This window comes from Prionailurus bengalensis, chromosome A2 (assembly GCF_016509475.1).
Source record: "Prionailurus bengalensis isolate Pbe53 chromosome A2, Fcat_Pben_1.1_paternal_pri, whole genome shotgun sequence".
Lineage (NCBI taxonomy): Eukaryota > Metazoa > Chordata > Mammalia > Carnivora > Felidae > Prionailurus > Prionailurus bengalensis.
The window spans coordinates 78,435,253-78,458,383 of NC_057348.1; the positions used below are offsets into that span (position 1 = coordinate 78,435,253).

Below are 23,131 nucleotides of genomic sequence, written 5' to 3' on the forward strand. Positions count from 1 at the left end.
CATATGGTATTTGTCTTTCTCTGACTGACTTATTTTGCTTAGCATAATACTGTCTAGCTCCATCCCTGTTGTTACAAATAGCAAGGTTTCAAAATTTTTTTTATGGCCGAATAATATTCCATTGTAGATATACACCACATTTTTTTTTTATTCATTCATCTATCAGTGGACACTTGGGCTGCTTCCATATCTTGGCTCTTGTAAATAATGCTGGCATAAACATAGGAATGCATGTATTCCTTTGAATTAGTGTTTTCATATTCTTTGGGTAAATACACAGTAGTGTGATTCCTGAATCGTGGGGTAACTTTTTGAGGCAACTCCATACTGCTTTCTAGAGCGGCTGCACCAGTTTGCATTCCCACCAACAGTGCACAAGGGTTCCTTTTACTCCACACGCTCACCAACACCTGTTGTTTCTTGTGTGTGTTTTAAGTTTATTTATTTATTTTGAGAGAGCGAGCAAGAGGGGCAGAAAGAGAGGGAGAGAGGGAATCCCAAGCAGGCCCCGCACCGTCAGTGCAGAGCCTGACATGGGGCCTGAACTCATGAAACCGTGATACCAGGACCTGAGCTGAAACCAAGAGTCAGACGCTTAACCGACTGAGCCACCAGGTGCCACGTGTTTCTCGTGGTTTTGATTTTTAGCCATTCGAACAACTATGAGGTGATAGCTCACTGTGGTTCTGATTTGCATTTTCCTGGTGTTAAGTGATGATCAGCATCTTTTCATGTGTCTGTTGGCCATCTGGATGTCTTCTTTGCAGAAATGTCTGTTCGTGTCTTCTCATTTTTTATTGGATTATTTGTTTTGGGGGTGTTGTACCAGTTCTTGATCTATTTTGGATACTAACCCTTCATCAAATATGTCATTTGCAAACATCTTCTCCCATTCAGTAGTTGCCTTTTAGTTTTGTTGATTGTTTTCTTTGCTGTGCAGAAGCTTTTTATTTTATGTAGTCCCAATAGTTTTTGTTTTTTGTTGTTGTTTGCTTTTGTTTCCCTTGCCTCAGGGGACCTATCTAGAAAAAAGTTGCTATGATCAATGTCAGAGAAATTACTGCCTATATTCTTTTCTAAGATTTTTATGGTTTCGGGTCTCACATTTAGGTCCTTAATCTATTATGAATTTATTTTTGTGTATGGTGTAAGAAAGTGGTCCAGTTTCATTCTTTTGCATGCAGCTGTCCGGTTTTCCCAGCACCATTTGTTGAAGAGACAGTCCTTTTCCCTTTAGATACTCTTTCCTGCTTTGTCAGAGATTAATTGACCAAATAATTGTAGGTTTATTCTGGGTTTTCTATTCTGTTCTTTTGATCTATGTGTCTGTTTTTGTGCCAGTACCATACTGTTTTGATCCTGCAGACTTGTAATAGAACTTGGAAGTCCAGAATTGTGATGCCTCAGCTTGCTTTTCTTTTTCAAGATCGCTTTGGCTATTTGGGATCTTTTGTAGTTTCATCCACGTTTGAGAAATGTTTGTCCTACTTCTGTGAAACATGTTGCTGGTATTTTGATAGGGATTGCATTAAATGTGTAGGTTGCTTTGGGTAGTGTAGGCATATTAACAATATTTTTTCTCCCAGTCCATGAGCATGGGATGTCTTCCCATTTCTCTGTGTCGTCTTCAGTTTCTTTCATCAGTGTTTTGTAGTTTTCTGAGTATAGTTCTTTCACTTCTTTGGTTAGTTTTATTCCTGGGTATCTTACTGTTTTTGGTGCAGTTGTAAATGGGACTGTTGTCTTAATTTCTCTTTCGGCTGAGATGTAACAGGTTTCTGTACATTGTGTACACTGACTTTGCTGAATTCATTCATCAGTTCTAGCAGTTTTTTTGGTGGAGTCTTTTGGATTTTCTATATATGGTATCATGTCATCTGCAAACAGTGAAAGTTTGACCTCCTCCTTACCGATCTGGATGCCTTTTCTTTCTTTTTGTTATCTGATGGCTGTAGCTAGGACTTCAGTACTGGGTTGAATGTGATGGTGAGAGTGGACAACCTTGTCCTGTTCCTGACCTGAAGGGACAGGCACTCAGCTTTTCCCACTGAGGACGATATCAGCTGTGTGTTTTTCACACATGGCCTTTATTATGTTGAGATATGTTCCCTTTAAACCTACTTTGTCGAGGATTCGTTGTAATGAATGAATGTTGTACTTTATCAAATGCTTTTTCTGCCATCTATTGAAATAATCACATTATCCTTTTCCTTTCTCTTATGTTGACGTGATGTATCATACTGATTGATTTGTGATACTGAACCACCCTTGCAATCCAGGAATAAATATCACTTGATCATGGTGAATGATTCTTTTAATGTATTGTTGGATTTGGTTTGCTAGTATCTTGTTGAGGATTTCTGTACCCATGTTCATCAGGGATACTGGCCTGCAGTTCTCTTTTGTTGTGGAGTCTTGGTCTAGTTTTGAAATCAGGGTCATGCTGGCCTCAGAATCAATTTGGAAGTTTTCCTTCCTCTTCTATGTTTTGGAATAGTCTGAGAAATATAGGTATTTATCATCTTTCAACTTTTAGCAAACTGGATTTGAGAGTTGAGTAATAAGAAAATATGAAGGACTTACCTTTCTTTTTTATACAATTTTGCAGCATCTTTAACTTCTCTAAAAACATGGTCTACTTGGCGGGTCAACATGTCATGCTTTAAACGCTCCAGTAGGTTAATCATGTCATCAAAGACAGAACTCTCCATAGAGGCCAGCTGTCCCAGCTGCAATTTACTGAGGGTGTTGTTCTCTGCAAAGACCTCCAGTGCTGCCTGCTGAAGTTGTAGGAAGAACTGAAAGCAAAAATGTATTAACATGGTCATTAAGATGCTTCCTTTTTAACAGCATGAAATAGAATTCATGTACTACAACTCACTTGTTTAAAGTGTACAATATATTGGCTTTTAGTGTATATTCAGAATTGTGCATCTAACGCCAGTGTCAATTTTAGAATGTTTTCTTTACTCCAAAAAGATACCCCACACTTAACCATCATCTCCCAATCCCCTCCGTGCACCCTCCCACCCTAGGCAACCACTCATCTTTCTGTCTCTATCGATTTGCCTCTTCTGGATGTTTCACATAAATGGAATCCTATAATTTCTGGCTCTTTCTGACTGGCTTCTTTCACTTAGTATGTTTTCAGGGTTCATCTATGTTGTAAGATGTATCAGTACTTGATTTCTTTTAATTGCTTAATAATATTCCATTATGCGGCCGTACCACATTGTATTTAGCTATTCATCAGATGACAGACAGCTGGGTTCTTTCTCGTCTATTATGAACAATACTGCAGTGAACATTTGTGTGTATGTTTTTTTGTGGACAAATGTCTCCAATTCTCTTGGGTATACTGGGAGTAGAACTGCTGGGTCATACGGTAATTCTGTGCTTAGCTATTTGAGGACCTGCAGACTCTCTTCCACAGTGGCTGTACCATCTTACATTCCTACCAGCTGTGTGTGAGGGTTCCAACTTCTCTACCTCTGCACTAGCAATTTTTATTATGTCTTTTTTATTATAGCCATCTTAGTTTATATTTAGTGATGTCTCACTATGATTTTAATTTGCATTTCCCTGATGGCTGATTTCTTTAAGTACTCATTTTCTCCGAACACAGACTGAGAGTTGTAGTAAGCAGATTTATGAGAGTTAAGAGAATTAAAATGTCATTTTTACAGTGGCATTTTAGGTAGAATATGTATTATTTTTTTCTGCCCTACAGAAAAATAACGCTGTGGGTATTTAGCAAGAGATTAAAGGCAACCTAAATGCCCATTAATAGGGGACAGGATATGGCCACAATAAGTATTGTTCAGGGATGGACATGTGAGAGGCCACACTGGTATTTTCTGCTGAACCTATCAGGGAAGAGGCACTGGTCCTCTCAGTGCCTGGACAGTGGGAGCCTGGAGCCACCTGTGGCCACACTCCCAGAGCCTGCCTGACAATGAAGCCAGAAGGGAACAAGTCCAGGGCAGCCATGCCTACTGCTTTCAGTTACACAAACAGATTCCTCACCGACTCACCCCACTCCCCCTCCCCACTCAGGCCAGCATCAATCCAGCTTCTGTCACCTACAACTGAAAAATTCCTGGCTCTGAATGGCTGGGTATGTCTGGCTTGGCGCAGTCTGGCAATGGACAGACAGCTATTAGTACAGAATCGAAATTAATGGAAGGTGAGCTCTGTCCACTCTTCCTTTTTTCTATCTAGGCAATACAAGAGCATTAATGATTTTTATTTTAAGCGTTCACAGGCTGAAAGACCATAAAAATGGGTAAATAACTTCTTATATTAAACAGAATTTGTAAAATCATAACACACAAGGACAAAAAATTCATTCATGATTTGAGGAGCTACTCTAAATTTGGTTATTCTTCTGTTGACAGAAGGACCCAGTTAATTCAGCAGCGCATTACAAATTTCCTAAGGACAGGGATGATGGCCAATTCATCTTCGTTAACAGACTACGGCACCAAGTAAAAGTAGTTAATGATGTTCCACAAATAATTCGTTGAAGCTAAAAATCTGGCTTCGAATGAGTCTCTTATTAGAGCATCTGGCACAAGAATCAGAAATGACAATTTGTTTTATGACAAAGCTTAGCAGAAAATGGAGCAGTGTGGGGGCTGAGTGAAAAAAGTACTTACTAAAATGAGGAAAACAACACATAAAAGTACACAATGAGAATTGTGTAGCATACGCAATAGAATACAGCCCATGTGTTCTAATTAGGTGACTTTATAAACAAATGCATTAGTCAGTACACTCTATATTCATTTTATGAAATAATTATTTTGTGTCTTATCTTCCTTGCTTAGCAGAATGATACTATGAATGTGGATCTCAGTTAACATTTTTGTTGAAAAAGGCTTTTTAAGTCCCAGCCAGAGTCCAGAATATAAACTATGTTTATCAGGTTTTTATCTTATTTATGTCTGTTATTACATTTATTTTTGTTTCCTATTTTTTTAATTAATTACCCTGTATGTAATTAAGATAAAGACTTTTCTGTTTTGTTTATTCTTTCACAGTAAAGGAATACATTTTCTATATAATGCGTTAGCAGTATATACTTTTTGTTAGAAATTCATATTTTAAAATATATTATTTTTAATAAAAACTTAAAAAAACAAACATATATCTATTCTTATTATGTTTTCAAGACTCTGTCCTTAACCTGGACATTGAGTATTTTTAAATGCCTATGTTTGATTATATTTCATTTCTGCTTTTTTTTTTATTACATTAAGACTTGACAATATACAGACATTTTAATTTACCTTGTCCACCTCTGTGACTCATGTGAACACACTCAAAAATTATGTTTTCTAGTATACTATGAACTTATCACCAATCCTCAATCAAGCTTTCGAATTATTCTACCCTGGAATTTTTCAATTCCCACTTTATCTACCACATTTAAAAAGTGGTATTATTAAGTCTTTAGTTAACATTATAGTTGTTTTGTTGTTTTACTTTCCTATTTTCATTTCATGACACAATCATATAATACTTTACATTTACAATGTACCTTAGTACAGTTTTTTTTTTTTTCCATTTAATGTATACTTCACTGTTTTATGGTCATGCAAATTCTCTGTTAATACTTTCTGTCATGAAACCTAGTTCATGGGACACAGTGGTGGAAACCCAAGCTGATTTCTGTATCTATACACATGATCAGGGAATAGTGATTCCAAACCCAAGAGCACCCTGTCCAAGAAGTTCCTGGAGCTCCTCTGAGGTCATTCTAATATCTAAACATCATCAAAGGAATTAATCTATGTTAAAGTTTTAAAGGCTAATTAAGTTTCTTCATTTTTGGCTAGAAATACATATTGGAAAATCTGGTTAGCAAAAGCCTTGAAAACCCCTATAGTCGTTGGATTAATAAAAAGAGTACACAGAAATTATTTAATAATTGTATTTAGGCAGACCAAATGAATGTGTGTGGAGAAAGGAAGGATAAATAAAATTCTTGGAGGCAAAAGGCCTTACAGTACTTGCTAACCCGACCCAAGGTTTTGATTTTTAGATTTATTTAAGACACCTCCCACTATAAGAAATTAACTTTCTTGGATGATGTGATAATGGTATTGTGGTTATGGGTTTTTGTTTTTTTTAAGGGATTATTTTAGAGATACATTTTGAAATATTTATCATGAAATATACCTTAAGATCTTCAAAATAATCAAGTGTGGGATGTGGAGAAGAGGCTTAAATAAAACAAAATTGGTACAAGAAGCTGGATGACAGGAACATAGGATTTCATTTTATTATTCTACTTACTCATGATTTAAAGGCATTCAAAGGGTATCAAATGTTATTTTTATTACTTTTATTTTACTTTGTTATGTAATCTTTACCCCAATGTGGGCTTGAACTCACGATCCTGAGACCAACAGGCGCAGGCTCTACCGACTGAGCGAGCCAGGTGCCCCTCAGATGGTGTTATTTTATCTTCCTTAAAGTCCTGGATTTTATGGATTTTGACACCATTTCTCAATCCTAGCTTTTTCTGAGATGGCAATTACCATACATGAATATTTCCCAAGATAAAGTCTAATTAAGAGGAAAAAGGTTCATTCTATAGACCACTATTTTATGAGACGTTGGCTTTCTTTTTCAATGATTAAACTGTTGGGATTATGTAACTATTTGCGAACTGAGAAAAAAATGTAATTTAATCACACCCCCTAGGTTTGGCCTAGTTGTTATTCTACTAATGTGTAATTTCTGCTTGCTATAAATTCAAAATTTCAAAAGGTAAAACTGTTAATACTGCTAGCAAAAAACTGTTTAACTAAAACTGTGAAAAATCTATGATTTAATATAAAAAGCACATTAGCGGGGCACCTGGCCGGCTCAGTCGGAAGAGCATGCGACTCTTGATCTCCAGTCGTGAGTTCAAGCCTCACATTGTGTGTAGAGATTAATTTTAAAAAATAGTAAATAGGGGCGCCTGGGTGGCTCAGACGGTTAAACGTCCGACTTCGGCTCAGGTCATGATCTCACGGTCCGTGAGTTCAAGCCCCGTGTCGGGCTCTGTGCTGACAGCTCAGAGCCTGGAGCCCATTTCAGATTCTGTGTCTCCCTCTCTCTCTGACCCTCCCCTGTTCATGCTCTGTCTCTCTCTGTCTCAAAAATAAACATTAAAAAAAAATTTAAAAAAAAATAGTAAATAAACTAAAAGATATATATGTTAAAATAAATAAATAAATAAAAGCACATTAACTTACAACATTGTCAGCCCAGTCTGCTAGTACTGTTGAGATATAGTTCACAGCATTGAGAATTGCACAGTATCGAAAACCAAGGGAAGCTCTAGTCTCTTCTTTCATCACCTGAGTTAACCGTATCCTGAAATCATCTACTAAGTCCTTCTGTAACTCCAGGAACTGTAGCTTTCTGGAAGCTGTGGGAAGATTTTTATATCTGTCTGTGGAGAAAGTTAACAAGACATGTGAAAGTTTTGGTTCTGCCCAGGACACAGTTACAGGTTTTCCCTACTGACATGCTTTGGTACCTTTGTCAAATAATCAATCGACCATCCAAGTACGGATCTATTTCTAAACTTTACAAGGTTGCAGGTTTCACAAGTATATGTACTTGTCAAAACTCACTGAACTGTATACTTCAGATTTATGTTCTCCATTGTATATAAATTACAGCTCAATTTTTTTAAATGTTTATTTTTGAGGGGGGAGAGAGAGAGAGAGAGAGAGAGACAGAGAGAGAGAGACAGAGAGAGAGAGACAGCTCAAGCAGGGAAGGGGCAGAGAGAGAGAGAGGGAGACACAGAATCTGAAGCAGGCTCCAGGCTCCAAGCTGTCAGTACAGAGCCAGATGCGGGGCTTAAATCCACGAACCGTGACCTGAGCCAAAGTCAGATGCTTAACCAACTGAGCTGCCCAAGCGCCCCACAGTTTAATTTTTTAAAGGCATGAGGAGGGGCGCCTGGGTGGCTCAGTCGGTTGAGCGTCCGACTTCAGCTCAGGTCACTATCTCGCGGTCTGCGAGTTCGAGCCCCGCGTCGGGCTCTGGGCTGATGGCTCAGAGCCTGGAGCCTGCTTCCGATTCTGTGTCTCCCTCTCTCTCTGCCCCTCCCCCGTTCATGCTCTGTCTCTCTCTGTCTCAAAAATAAATAAACATTAAAAATAAATAAATAAATAAATAAAGGCATGAGGAAATTATAGATGGGCCCTGATTTATTATGGTTCAACTTAAGATTTTTCAAGTTTACAATGGTACAAAAGCTATACACATTTATAGGAATTATTTGAATATGTTATTTGGATCTCTTCCCAGGCTGGCAATATGGGATACAACCCTCTCATGATCCTGGGCAGCGGGAGAGCGGCATATCTCCATCAGCCATGGGATCATGAGGGTCAACAACCAATGCACTTACAGCCATTTTGTCCTCACACAACCATTCTGTTTTTCACTGTCAGTACAGTATTTAATAAATTACATGAGATATTCAACATTTTATTATAAAGTAGGTTAGGTGTATGAAATGCATTTTTGACTTAAAATGTTTAACTTAGGATACCTTCATCAGGATGTAGCCCCACTGTAAGTCACAGAGCTGTATGATAAGGTTTTGGGGTAATGGTGGGGTTTGGAGGTGGGTCCTGCCCCCATGCTTTAATAAAATCACCTTTTTGCACCAAAGACATCTTCAAGAATTTTTTCTTGGCCGTCAGCTCCGAACCCCACCATCACCCCAAAACCTCATCATGTACATATAAAAACCACCCCATTTCAGGGCACCTGGGTGGCTCAGTTGGTTGTGTCCACCTGACTCTTGATTTCAGCTCAGGTCATGATATCACGGCTCATAAGATGGAGCCCCGTGTCAGGCTCTGTGCTGACGGTGCGGAGCCTGCTTGGGATTTCTCTTTCTCTCTCTCTCTTTCTCTCTCTCTCTCTCTCTGCCCCTCCCCCCCCCAAATAAATAAAAATAAAACTTTTTTTAAAATCACCCCATTTCTTCAACAAAGAACATTCAGTTGAACGTCTGACCTCAGCTCAGGTCATGATCTCACAGTTTGTGAGTTCGAGCCCTGGACTTTGGATCCTCTGTCCCTGCTCCTCCCCCACTTGTGTGCACACATGCGCTCGCTCTCTCTTTCGTTCTCTCTCTCAAAAGAAAAAAAAAAAAAAGCTTACCTAAAAGAAAGTTGTATCTTGAAAGACTTATACTTACCAGTTATAACCAAGAGTAGCGTCATAAAAGTTTCTGCACAGTCTGGAACTTTCATCTCATCCACATCAGTGATATCCTTATATTGGGATATCCAAGCAGCTTCTGATGAAAGCATTGAGTCCATTTTTTGAAGAGCAACTGATATGCAGAAAAAGGGAACAGGTCAATTAAGTAGTTACAGTCATTCTTAATTTTCAGCACAAGTTTTTAGGAGTAATGGTTTTTCTATAAAAAACAAACAAACAAAAAACCAAATCTACAACCTCCCACCGGTTGCACTATATTTAACACGCTCTGTGTTAGGGTTGAACAAGATTCCCTACTTCTCCCCGCCACCCCTACCCAAAATCTTCAAAATAGTTAAACTGATTAGACAAGCTACATCCAACAGACACTACAAAGAACAGGAAGTACTATGGTACAATCTATAAAACAGCTGTATCCTATACTGGCTTGACTCTTCCATTCTAGAAACGTGGATGGTGCAAGTACAAGAAAAACTGGTCTGATGGGAAGAAAAGGCTACTTGGTAAACCTTAACCAAGAAAAATTCAGATGACTCTAGTTTCTACCCACAGCGGGTGGAGAAAAACACCAAAAGTTAATATACACAAAAGGAGATAATATGCTCTCCACTTGATGGCTACTGAACACTTACATTTTCTCTCCACAGTCAACCACCTCTGAAAACAGGTGTCCTCTGACAGAATATGCATACAGTTGGCAAAAGTGCTGGGATAGCCATAAAGACTGTGCAGCTCCCTTTCGAACAAAAGCACCTCATCCACCAGATGACAGAAGAGATTGTCATCATAGAGCAGACATGGGATGTCTGTAGCTAACTTCTCAAGAACAAGCATCATGAGGCCCCGGGAAAATTCAAGCTGAAAGAAACATGTAAGCAGGAGGTAAGGTAAATGACAGATTATTCGCGGACACACACAACTCTAAAACTGGAACAATTTAAGAACACAGTTTCTTACCCTTGCATTTACCGAAGGGCCTACTTTGTCTAATATTGGCTGAATCTTCTCATCCAGAAACTGAGTGTGATTCCCAATCCACATAAGTACCTGAGCCAAGTACCATTCAGGCTAAGGAAGGAAGTTAAAATAGTCTGAATTCTTAAGTCATTCTGACCAGAAAGTTACAATTAAATGGTTCTAGTTAATTGTATACACATAGCACTTACACAAATTAGGTGAAGATTCTTATAAAAGAACACAATTTCTGCTCTGAACTTTAATCAGATGGTTCCCAATGTACTCCCAACAAATTCCCAAAGGTGGCATAAGTCAGTAAACTCATAAATTTACAATACTGTATGTGTTGAAAACATAGCACTTTGGAGATATGTAAAATGATGAGCATTACAAAGAACTGATGGCCTTTAATTTTGTTTTGTGTTTGGTTTTTTTGTAAATCACATTCCAAAATAACTTTTAAACCTGATTTTCTTCTGGTTTGTCTTTTCAAAAGGTAAAGTAAGAAAAAAATACGCCTTAAAACAGGTAAAATCATAGAAAAGTAAATGTAAATAGGCAGCTTTTTAAATTGTCCCTAGAGATGATTCTACAAACCTTCCAAATTTTGTTGGACAGGCATTCAAAAACATTTACTGAGGGTAAATCCCTGTTATGTGCTAGATGCTAGAAATACAAAAGTGAGTAAGGGGCATCCCTAATCTCAGGGGCCGTGTAGTTTAGGCTTGATGAGAGAGTGGAAATGTACTTTAGAAAGGAATCAACATGGGGCGCCTGGGTGGCTCAGTTAGTTAAGTGTCCAACTTCGGCTCAGGTCATGATCTTGGGGTTCGTAGGTTCGAGCCCCATGTCAGGCTCTGTGCTGACAGCTCGGAGCCTGGAGCCTGCTTCAGATTCTGTGTCTCCCTCTCTCTCTGCCCCTCCATTGCTCATACTCTGCCTCTCCTTCCCTCTCTCTCTTTCTCAAATATAAATATTAAAAAAAAAATTAAGAAAATAATTTAAAAAAAAGAAAGGAATCAACATAACTCACAATTTTCTAACCTCAAATTCTTACTGCCTCTCTACAGCTGTAGGTTTATTGCCTTGTCTCGCTACTTACTAATTGGTTCTATTCTTTTTTTTTTTTTTTTTTTCCAACGTTTATTTATTTTTGGGACAGAGAGAGACAGAGCATGAATGGGGGAGGGGCAGAGAGAGAGGGAGACACAGAATTGGAAACAGGCTCCAGGCTCTGAGCCATCAGCCCAGAGCCTGACGCGGGGCTCGAACTCACAGACCGCGAGATTGTGACCTGGCTGAAGTCGGACGCTTAACCGACTGCGCCACCCAGGCGCCCCTAATTGGTTCTATTCTTCTTTCCACCAACACCTCATCCAAAAAAGGAGGAGATCCATAAAGTACAACAGAATAAACTGAATTTAAGACCCAGAAATCCAATTGCCACTCAATTCCTTCCCATGCAAACATAACTCCCTATCCCTTGACCCCTTTAAAATTCTATAAAGCCTATAAACTCATTTATAAATGCCACGTACAACGCCTGGGGTAAGCCTGGTGCAATAACATATAATTCAAAACACTGAAATGAACCACTCTGCTCCTTGCACTGCATTAAATGTAGCAAAACTTAAGGATAAATAAGGTAGTCTCCACCCCCTGGCAACAGAGTTCTAATTCTCAATAAATTCAATCAAATTTCATTAAAAACAAATGCCTGATTGTTTTTCCGGTCAAGTTAAAGAAAAATCTCAAGAATATCTCCAATATAGGGACACCTGGTGGCTTAGTCATTTGAGTGTCCGACTCTTGATTTTGGGTCAGGTCATCCAGAGTCCTGAGATCAAGCCCCGCATTGGGCTCCGCACTGAGCATGGAGCCGCTTAAGATTCTTTCTTTCTTTTTCTTTCTTTTTCTTTCTTTCTTTCTTTCTTTCTTTCTTTCTTTCTTTCTTTCTTTCTTTCTTTCTTTCTCTCTCTCTCTCTCTCTCTCTCTCTCTTTCTTTCTTTCTTTCTTTCTTTCTTTCTTTCTTTCTTTCTTTTCTTTCTCTCTCTCTCCCCTGCCCCCCCGTCCCTCTGTTCCTCCTTACTCACTCACCTCTTTCTCTAAAAAAAAAAAAAAAAAGAAACAAACAAAAAACAGAGTATCTCCAACATACATGGCTGTAATCCCTCAGCTAAAATGCTGGTGAGATGGTGAGAATTTCCTCAAAGCCAACCCCATCATTCCTTACTTTCTTGCACACACACAAATCACTTACTGTTTTAAAATTTTTTAAAGCTTTTCACCTATTTTTTTAAATGGTTATCCATTTTTGAGAGAGAGAGAGGGAGGGAGGGAGGAGGGGAGAGAGAGAGAGACAGAGAGAGCGAGCGAGTGGGGAAGGGGCAGAGAGGGAGACAGAGAATCCCAAGCAGGCTCCACACCATTAGCACAGAGCCTGATGCAGGGTTGAACTGTGAGATCATGATTTGAGCCCCAACCAAGTGTCAGATGCCCAACCAACTGAGCCACCCAGGCACCTCAGCCATAAATCATGGTAGCATCAGCACTCTGTTCAAAAGCGAATACTTGACTATCTGTGGACTTTCACATCTCTCTCTGATATATATATAAGCCTGAAGGAGCAATTCGCACAGTGAAACACGTGGAGCCAGTTGTCACAAGTGCCCCCAACAAATGTCACAGCACACCCAAGGGGCAACTTGAGACACTGGTGAGATGACGTGCTAATGAGTGAGCGGAGTCCCATGGCATATCAACACAAGTCCCAAAATAGATCTATTAAGGCAAGGACAAAACAGGAATTTAGCTCTTCAGAGAAAAACCAGAAATGTGAATGGGATCGGATTTTAACTTAAACCAGAAAGAGGATCAGGATGCTTAACAACTGCTATTAATAACAACGAAGGACAAGAGTTGGCAAAGCACACCTTGCTTATAACATTAGTCTGTCGGTTCCCTCGGAAGTGATACCTGAACCTTTTCTGAAGGGGAGTCAGCATAATCTGGATGGGCAGGATGACAGACGGGGATGCAGGAAGACAGTATTTTTCTGGAAGTTGTTTTGGCTCAGTAAGTAATTCATCTCTGACATAGTCAAGTCAAGGAAAAAGAAAAGTATACAAAACAATATATATGCATGGATATATGGATATATACACATATATACACACATACGTGTATGTATGTACAGATACACAATATATTTTTCTAACAAATATATAAGATACTAAGTAAAATTAATTATAAGACATAATTTTACATTGCATATGATTTCGTAAAAAGCACATGAAATATGTTATTAGAATTACCCTGTCTTTCCTAACATAAAAAACAGTAGTGAGGAAGGAAACACAATCAAGAATTCCTTTATTAACACTAGATTACTAAACTTTCCTCCCTATTGCCCATTTTTTTTTTTCTGTCGTCCCAAGAGACCGACGTGTGATATAAACCTGGGTCAGTCATATATTTCAGACTGACCCCGCTCCCCCCAACGCTATTCACTCTGAAGGGCACAATCCATCACTCTGCGGGTATATACAGATCAAGTCCAAACCTAGTACTACTGTTTGGCTTCTTGGCCCCTTTCAAAAAGTTTTACTCTCTAGCCACAAATCCACTCTCGAAAAAAAAAGCAATTTTAGTAAGTTTTATCTCCAACAAAGATACGAGGTTTGCAGTTTCAGAAGCTGGCAAAACAGTGTCTCCAGGTTACTGTATATCTCAGGGGCACCTGCTGGGCGACTCAAGCCAACAGTCTGAGACTGGGGGGGTGTGATGAATGGCCAGTGAAGCTGGGCTAAAACTTCCTCAAAATCACTGTAACAGAAAAAGCAACACACGTATTTCAGTAAAATACAATGGTCACCGAATATCCGTGTGAAAGCACTACCATGAAATAACAGGTGAATTCCTTACCTTGTAAGTTTGTCCTTGAGGATCTTATGCCAGAATTTAACAGTGGCTCTCGTGAAAGCAAGAAGATGAGCACAGGATGATTCCTGAAGCTTGATGTCAAGTTCCGCCATAGACACCAGAGTAGAGGCTGCCTCTGGGACGTTATTGGTCATCAGATATTGCTGAATGTTATCACTGCAAAATGAGGCAAAGCGAACTTCAAAGATAGTCTGTCAAAATTCCAAGTGCAGCAAAAATGACATCTCCCTCCTGTGGTATATAAGGTTCCGTGCAAGGAAGAAGGAGGCAGCCAGAAGTGGCTTTCTTTTTACCAATGTGGCCAAAGCTTAACATTTTTTCTAGGAAAGCCAGAAATCAAGACTTTCATGCAAAATCAATTAATCAAATTATTTGAAACAAGCCAAATAAAAGATGTCTTCAGGACAAATTTATCCCGTGAGCCACCATTTTGGCTTATTTGACTTCATAGAGCAAAACGTTTTATTTAAAAATGAGATGTTGTGTGTCAACTATACTTAAATAAAAAATTAAAGGGGAGCCTGGGGGGCTCAGTCGGTTAGGCAACTGACTTTGGCCCAGGTCATGATCTCACGGTTCATGAGTTTGAGCCCTGCATCGGGCTCTGTGCTGACAGCTCAGAGCCTGGACTCTGCTTCTGATTCTGTGTCTCCCTCTCTCTGCACCTCCCCTGCTCATGCTCTCTCTCTGTCTCTCAAAAAACAAATAAATGTTAAAAATTAAATAAATAAAATTAAAATGAGGAAAAATGAAAATGAGATGTTTCTTTGGATAAAAATAACATCCCATAGCTTAAACAGCTAAGAATAAGGAACAAAATGTGACCTTGTCAATAAGTGACCTTGGTTCAGGAGCCGCCCCCTGTAGGAAACCTGAGGCGGGAGTGTACCTCCAGGCATCCTCTGCCGGCCGCCAAAGTGCTGGAACTCCAGTCCCCCGTTTGGTGTATGTTCCTGGGGCGCACACGGCATCCTCCTTAGGAACAGGAATGTGTATCTCCACCCTGCAGAGCTCCACTATGCACAAGCATTTTTTCCTCTCCTCTGAGAGCTGCTTGTATTTTTCACGGTCACTGCTTCAGGCCTCAGCAAGAATACTTAGCTCATGTTTTTGTATTATTCTATTCATTCCTTTCAGCTCTTGTGGCCATCCCTTACTCCCATTCTCTCATTTTTCTTTCTTCTCTTTCTCTAATCATTTTTATTAAGATTTCCAACCAGTTTTGTCTTTTATGGCTACTACCAGAATTGAAAGCACTCTTTTGTCCCATTGGGTGTCAAGAAACCCATCATGTCTGCATTTAAAGCACCAGTAGTTTTTTTTTTTTATGGACTTGTTCTTTTCTTGTTGATTTTTTTTTTAATTTTTTTTTTCAACGTTTATTTATTTTTGGGACAGAGAGAGACAGAGCATGAACGGGCGAGGGGCAGAGAGAGAGGAAGACACAGAATCGGAAACAGGCTCCAAGCTCTGAGCCATCAGCCCAGAGCCCGACGCGGGGCTCGAACTCACGGACCGTGAGACCGTGACCTGGCTGAAGTCAGACGCTCAATTGACTGCGCCACCCAGGCGCCCCTCTTGTTGATTTTTAAGTTTATTTATTTATTTTGAGAGAGTGAATGTGTGTGAGGGAGGTGGAAGGGCAGAGAGTGAGGGAGAGAGAGAATCCTAAGCAGGCTCCACGCTGTCAGCTCAGAGCCCGACACAGGATTGGAACCCACGAACTGTGAGCTCATGACCTGAGCTGAAATCAAGAGTCGGACGCTCCAGTGACTGAGCCACCAGGATCCCCGTTTATGGGCTTGTTCTGATGGTCAGCATGCACGGAGCCTGCTCCCCTGTAAGGTTCTTCCCTGGGCATCATGGCAAATTAAAACCTTCTTGCTGATTTTCCACTTCAAAGAAACATAAATCCAAAGTAAGTGTTGCATTATGTTAAAAGGAAGACTGCTGTGTTTAAGAAATGTACAAATATTACAAAACAATGTAAAATGTACACAAAAGCACAGAGTAAGGGAGGACTCCTTTCCAGGACACAGTGAAGTAGCTCTCCACACAACACAGCATCATGAATGGCATTCAGAGCACAGAAAAAGCTAGGGAAACAGGGTTTGTGCATAATGACACTGCGATACTGTGGTATTCAAGAAGCAGAGCTAATAAAAGATGCTAGTTCTAAGGAAAAAACTAATTTTTTAAAAAAGAGAAAGTGCTACAGAATAAAAAGCAAGTTAATGTTAGAGAGAAATTAGATGAGGAAAATCTTAAAAACCCAAAGGAAGACAGAAATAGAGATTTATCACATCGAGAGCAAAGAACATGTTATTAAGGAGAAATAGCTATGCTCTATTTGATTATGAACTTGATTCCTATTTCTAATATGATGCCCAGGGCAAACTTGTCTTAAACAATCCCAACACCAGAAAAAGGCTATCCATAACCATAGCCCTATGTTAATTAACCTATTGCTTTGGCTACTACAAGAGTGAGGCTTTTAAACAATTTACTCTACTTAATAATAAGGTTATTAACATTGCTCCTTATTGGTGTTTTCCTCCAGAGGGGCAAAGAAAAATGAAGTAAAAAGTAGCAAGATTTGAAATCTGTTCACCCCAAATAATTTATCCCAACAAGGAGATGACCTAAAAAGTTTAAATTGATTTCTGGAATCACTGGTAACACTACAATCTTAGGTGTATCATTTTTTCTGTAAATGTTAAACTTATATATGCAAAACAAAGACTTCACACCATGCTGAGAGGTAAAATTCTTTAAAATCTTGGGAAATACACAGGACAAAGTGATACTGCATTACTCTGTGGAAGACGTAACATAAAATATATTAACTCCGATACACAATGGGACATTAAGACTCTTGGGTGACTTTTCTTCTTCAAGTCTTCCAGACAATATTAATAGTTGCTGACAGCTTTGAGCAAGAGTAGCTAAAACAAAGCACGATGGAACCATGCAGTATGGAGGGGCTGGGGGACTATGTCAAAAACCAAATAATTTTGCCAGTCTAGGCAGAAATGTTAATTTAGCTTGTTTGAAAGACAATACCAGACATTCTCAGTTAACACTAGTGATTCAATTCAGAATTCAATTCAGAAAGAAGTGTGTACTTTTTTACCCTCTACCCACAGGTAGCAAAACTGTTACTTAAGAATACTGTACATCTCTTATTAGAGGATTCCCATTGAAAGAAATTCAAATTTTAGAGAAAGCAATCCGTTTTATTAAGTGATTGTGTCTAAAAAGTAATATTACCACGTTGAAGAGTTGTTTATTAATTTGGTATTATAAATAATAGTTTTTATTTTGTGTTCACAATACAACTACAGGACTTAAAATTTTTACTTAGATCACTTTCTTTCAAATGCAAATTAAGCTCCCTGAAAAGTTTATGTTCATTCACAAAAAAGGAAAAGAATCATTATAATACTATTTTCATAACAACCAGGAAAATTACATTATTATAATCTTTAATTAACTCAATTATTTAATGGCATGCATGCACCGCTAAGACAGAGCCTCAAAGGAAAATAATAATTATGAGAACAAAGAAGCCCTTTTTACCTTAGTTCTTCAATTTGTGAAATCCATTTAAGGTAAGCAAGATGGCGCTCAATCTCTTCAATTTGGTTAATCATGGCCCCCAGATCTTCCATCCAGGGCTGTGCGGTCAGCAAATGGCTGTTAATGGAACTGAAGAGATGAGTTTCTTGCTCCAGAAACTGATTAAGAAATTGCTTTGATTCTTCTGCATTTTTTAAGGCACTCTGAATTCTTTTAGGGATTTCTGATGAAATTGTAAGTACCTGATTGTAACAAAAACAAAAAACAGCAGCAATCAGATAAAATTTTCACACTTTTTTTTTTAAATGTTTATTTTTGAGAGAGAAAAAGCACCACTGGGGGAGGGATAGAGAGAAAGGGAGACAGAGGATCGGAAAGTGGGTTCTGAGCACAGAGCCCGATGCAGGGCTCAAACTCAAGACCCACGAGATCATGACCTGAGCAGAAGTCGGACGCTTAACTGACTGAGCCACCCAGGAGCCCCCTTGTAATGTTTTAATTAGATTATCATCTTCAAAATACATGTTTGTTCTAAAAGAATTGAAAATTGTCAATTAGGGGCGCCTGGGTGGCGCAGTCGGTTGAGCGTCCGACTTTAGCCAGGTCACGATCTCGCGGTCCGTGAGTTCGAGCCCCGCATCAGGCTCTGGGCTGATGGCTCAGAGCCTGGAGCCTGTTTCCGATTCTGTGTCTCCCTCTCTCTCTGCCCCTCCCCCGTTCATGCTCTGTCTCTCTCTGTCCCAAAAATAAATAAACGTTGAAAAAAAAATTTTTTTTTAATAAAAAAAAATAAAATAAAAAAAAAAGAAAATTGTCAATTATAAGCTTCAAAAGAAAGATGCGATTTCTGCCTCCTGCACCAACCAAACCTAAACACAAAATGTCGTGCGTGGGGATGTGTGGGCAGCAGCAGATGCCCCTGTAAGCACCTCTGCATCTTTCATGAAGCTCAGCACTTTCAGAGGGTCCAGACAGAGAATTTTCTTATGCTTTATCTACCAAACACTTTCCTTCAAAAACAAATGAAGTTCTATTCTAAAAGTCTGAGTACATGTTTGTTGCAAAAGTGACCCTGGTGATTCTGATTGAAGTCTACGGCAAGAACCATTGACTTGGGAAGATAATATACAGGTAACGCCTTTAGATGTGGTATTTACTAATTCTTCTTCTAGCACATGGAAAAACATATACAAGTATTAGGTATCAATACAACATAAAGACTATTCTAGAGGAATTTCAATTGAATCAAGACTGATTAGACACTTTGTGCGAAGCACTGTGCTAGGAACAGATATATAAGACATGGTGTCTGCCCTTAAGCTCAGTTCATATGGGAGAGAAATGGAAGCAAATAACTACTGTATTATGGGACTGATGCAATAAAAGATAGATGCTAGGTACAGTGGTGTCCGAAGGTAGTGCCTCCCAAACCTGAATGTACACAGGAATTGCCTAGACAGCTGGTGTAATGCAAATGTGAGTTGTTAAGTCTGAAGTAGGGACTGACATTCTGCATTTCCAACAAGCTCCCACGCTTTGGATAATGAGGTGTTGAGATGCAAGGCAACTGGGCTTACATGGCTCCTGCAAAGACCTCTACAGGGCCGGTGGGAATTTTCTGGGGAACTTTGGAAGGAAAGGACATTCCAGACAAAAGGAACAGCTCAGTCATGATGAGAGGCCAGCAAAGCTGAGTAAGGCACAGAATACAGTTCAAGAACACATAGAAAGAAGAGACGACCCTAGGGGCACCTGGGTGGCTCAGTCAGGTCGGACTGCAGCTCAGGTCATATCTTGAGGTTCATGGGTTCGAGCCCCACATCTGTGATGTCAGCTCAGAGCCTGGAGCCTGCTTTGGATTCTGTGTCTCCTTGTCTCTATGCCCCTCCCCTGCTCATCCTTTGTCTCTCTCTGTCTCTCAAAAATAAATAAATAATGTTAAAAGGAAAAAAAAAAAAGAAGAGACAAACCTAGATTGGTAGGGAGAGGCGAGATCAGAGAAGCATCTTGTGCCTTAGAAGGATGTGGGCTTTTTCCAACAGGCAATGGGAAGCCATTAAGAGTTTAAAAAAAAATTTTGTTAACGTTTATTCATTTTTTGAGAGACTGAGCATGAGCAAGGGAGAGGCAGAGAGAGAGAGGGAGTCACAGAATCTGAAGCAGGCTCCAAGCTCTGAGCTGTCAGCACAGAGCCTGACACAGGGCTCGAACTCACTCACAAGGCGGTAGGATCATGACCTGAGCTGAAGTCGGACGCTCAACCGACTGAGCCACCCAGGCGCCCCACCATTAAGAGTTTTTAATAAGGGAATCATTCAGTTAGATTTATGATTTGGAAGGTCAGGGACGGCTGGCTGGCATAGTTGGGGGAGCACGAGACTCCTGATGTAGGGGTTGTAAGTTCGAGCCCTGTGTTGGGTATAGAGATTACTTAAAATAAAAAATCTAAAAAAAAAAAGGTAACGTGATAAACAATTATGTTTATTCTCATATTTTTGTAGTACTAAAAAGTGGAAACAGCAAAAATGTCCACTAGTAAGGGCCTAGTTAAATTATGTACAACCATAGTTGAATACCATAAAACCATTCAAAAAGAGAGATCTATATACATTGATAGGAAAGCAAGTCATGTATTACATTAATTATAAAAAGTTAAGCCATGCATATTTTAAGTATACACGTGCTTACACAATACAGAAAAGACTGTAACTATATATATATTTGCTTATTCACACATGAGATCATTTCTGTAATGGATAAAAATGAGCGATGGTTACTGCGGGATGGGAAGGAAGCAGAAGATGGGCAAACTGCCATCCAGTGTGTGAGAGGCTGCAGCCCTAAACTGGGTGAACGGGGTGGTGGCAGAGACAGGAAGGGGGCAAAGGTCAGATGTTCTGGAGATGGGATAGAGGAGGCAGGATGACCGGCGATCTTAGTAAGGTTCCCAGGCTTCAGGCCCGGGTGACAGGCAGATAGTGGCGCCATTTTCCAAGAAAGGGAAGCATGTGAAGACACAGAACAGTACAGTTTGGGACATGCTGAATTTAAGGTTCAGTTAGGGGCTTTGGCAGCAGCTTCCGGGGTCATCGGAGAAACAAGCCTGGTTGGGAAGTGGAGACAGACACAAAGAAAGGGGACTTCTTGAGGAAGCCTAACAACAAAAGGGAGGGACTAGCACTGGCTAAGAGATGAGGGGGGAGTGTTCTGTTTTCAGGAAGAGCCGTGGACGTGTCCCTACGCTGAGGGGACAGGACTGGCTGAGGAGCAGAGGAGGAAACTATAAAACCACAAAGCAACATCACTCCGGTGGCAGGTAGAATCTGAGGCACGGGGACAGCCATAGACTGATCTTCGGCTAAATTAAGAAGTAGACATGGTTGCAAAGAAGTTTGTGGAATGTGGGGTAGACTGTTCAATAGAGTCATGCTAAGCGGCCTTCATCTTTTCTATTTGGGAAGACAGAATGGCCAGATGGGGCAGGTATCCTGGGGAGAATTTGTAAGAACAAATGAGGGGAGTGGCAGAGGAGCCGACCTTCCCAAGGAAGGAGCCCTGGAGACCACATATCAGGGCTGGCATCCATCCGCTCAGCCTGTGACTTCCTCAGAGAGCCCACTACAGCTTGGCCGCAGGCGTGGACAGAGGGGGTGGGGCTGGGCCATGCTTAGGAGAATAGGGCAGACATTGTGGAAAAACTGGAAAGGTGAGGGCTGAGGGGGTGGGGATGGGAGAACACAGGATGGCTATCAACCCAGGGCTAACACACCAACATACCCACACACTTAACCCAATGAAGCAGTTACATGATATGAATCTTTTATCCTTGACACACTGTTGCAAGTAAATGGATCCACTTATTTTTTTAAGATTACATTCATTGGGTTTTTTAAACGCCATTTTAAGTAATAATTTCACTGTAAAAAGAAAACACCTGAAAATACAGAAAGATGTAAAGAAAATGAATCACCTGTTAACCAATCACTCAGAAATAACCATTATTATGTCATACTTATTTTCAGGTTTTCTCCTCATGAGCGCACATATAAAAAGTTTGGAATGATGGTGTTATGACATTTTTGTACACCATGAATTACTTCCTTGACTTTAAAAGTCACTGTACGAAAAACTCCTTAAAATGTTAGCTGTCAGGGGTGCCTGGGTGGCTCAGTTGGTTTAGTGGCCAACTTCAGCTCAGGTCATGATCTCACGGTTTGTGAGTTCAAGCCCCAAGTCGGGCTCTGTGCTGACAGCTCAGAGCCTGGAGCCTGCTTTGAATTCTGTCTCTATCTCTCTGCCCCTCCCCCTCCCCCGCTCGCGCTCTCTCTCGCGCTCTCTCTCTCTCTCTCTCTCTCTCTTAAATAAACATTAAAAAACAATTTTTTTCATGTTAGCTGTCATTATGTTTTTAAGACCTAAATCAGACCAGCAGGAACTTTGTCTTTTACATAATTTGTAAAGTACCTAGCACATTGTAGGTCCTTAAAACCTATTAAACAGTTTTAAATGACTAGACTATTTGTCATAATCTGTATCTTCAAAATTCCCTAGAACAACAGTGATATATAATAATGGTGATGTCTATATGATGTCATTGAACAATTCTGGTATTATTTCAATGAGTTTTAATACTTGCCTGTTCTTCTAACTGCATTTTATTTTCTGTCATCTGTTCTATGAGTTTATCAAGTTTCTTTAAAGATTTAAGGTCATTTCCAACTTCTTTTTCTATAAATGCAGACACGTAGGAAGTGAGATCACCATTATCTGTATCTTCACTGACTTGTTCATTTCCAAAAAGAGCTGCAATATTTATGTCATCTAAAATGAAAGAATAACAATTATTTAACATTACCAAGCACCACAGGATTAAAGGAAATACAAAAGATATACAAAGGGGGGCACCTGAGTGGCTCAGTCAGTTCAGTGTCCGACTTCAGCTCAGGTCATGATCTCAGAGTGTGAGTTCGAGACCCACATCAGGTTCTCTGCTGTCAGCATAGAGCCTGCTTCAGATCCTCTGTCCCTCTCTCTCTCTCTGCTTGCATGCTCTCTTTCTCTCAAAAATAAACATTTTTTAAAAAAGAAATTCTTTTAAAAAATGCCTTAAGAAAAGAAAAAAATAGTATTGAAAGATTTTGAATCTATGAAAAAAATTGAAAAGGTGACCGAGTAAAAACTCTTCCTTATGTAACAGTAAAAAAGTTGGGTTTGAAAAAATGTTTATTCATTTATTTTGAGAGAGAGCAAGAGAGAGCATGCATGGAGGAGGAGTAGAGAGAGAGAGGGAGAGAGAATCCCAAGCAGGCTCATGCTATCAATGCAGAGCCCGATGTGGAGATCAATTTCACAAACCGTGAATCATGACCTCAGCTGACATCAAAGTCAGATGCCTAACCGACTG

At 39.8% G+C, this 23,131-nt stretch overlaps 1 protein-coding gene across 3 annotated transcripts in view; it reads right to left on the bottom strand.

Annotated features, from left to right (window-relative positions):
- The window catches only part of RINT1 (RAD50 interactor 1), a 30,522-nt gene that overhangs the window by 2,931 nt on the left and 4,460 nt on the right, over positions 1-23,131 (bottom strand). For 2 of the 3 annotated variants that reach the window (XM_043588625.1, XM_043588626.1), the window contains exons 3-12: positions 22,364-22,548; positions 17,728-17,969; positions 14,131-14,304; positions 13,882-14,031; positions 13,140-13,296; positions 10,207-10,317; positions 9,882-10,107; positions 9,224-9,361; positions 7,251-7,450; positions 2,584-2,798 (exon numbers count right to left, since the gene is read on the bottom strand). In XM_043588625.1, the coding sequence (XP_043444560.1) occupies positions 2,584-2,798; positions 7,251-7,450; positions 9,224-9,361; positions 9,882-10,107; positions 10,207-10,317; positions 13,140-13,296; positions 13,882-14,031; positions 14,131-14,304; positions 17,728-17,969; positions 22,364-22,548 (1,798 nt within the window). Of the gene's footprint in view, positions 1-969; positions 2,499-2,583; positions 2,799-7,250; positions 7,451-9,223; positions 9,362-9,881; positions 10,108-10,206; positions 10,318-13,139; positions 13,297-13,881; positions 14,032-14,130; positions 14,305-17,727; positions 17,970-22,363; positions 22,549-23,131 lie in introns of those variants that run through there. The other variant, XM_043588627.1, reaches the window with a different exon arrangement.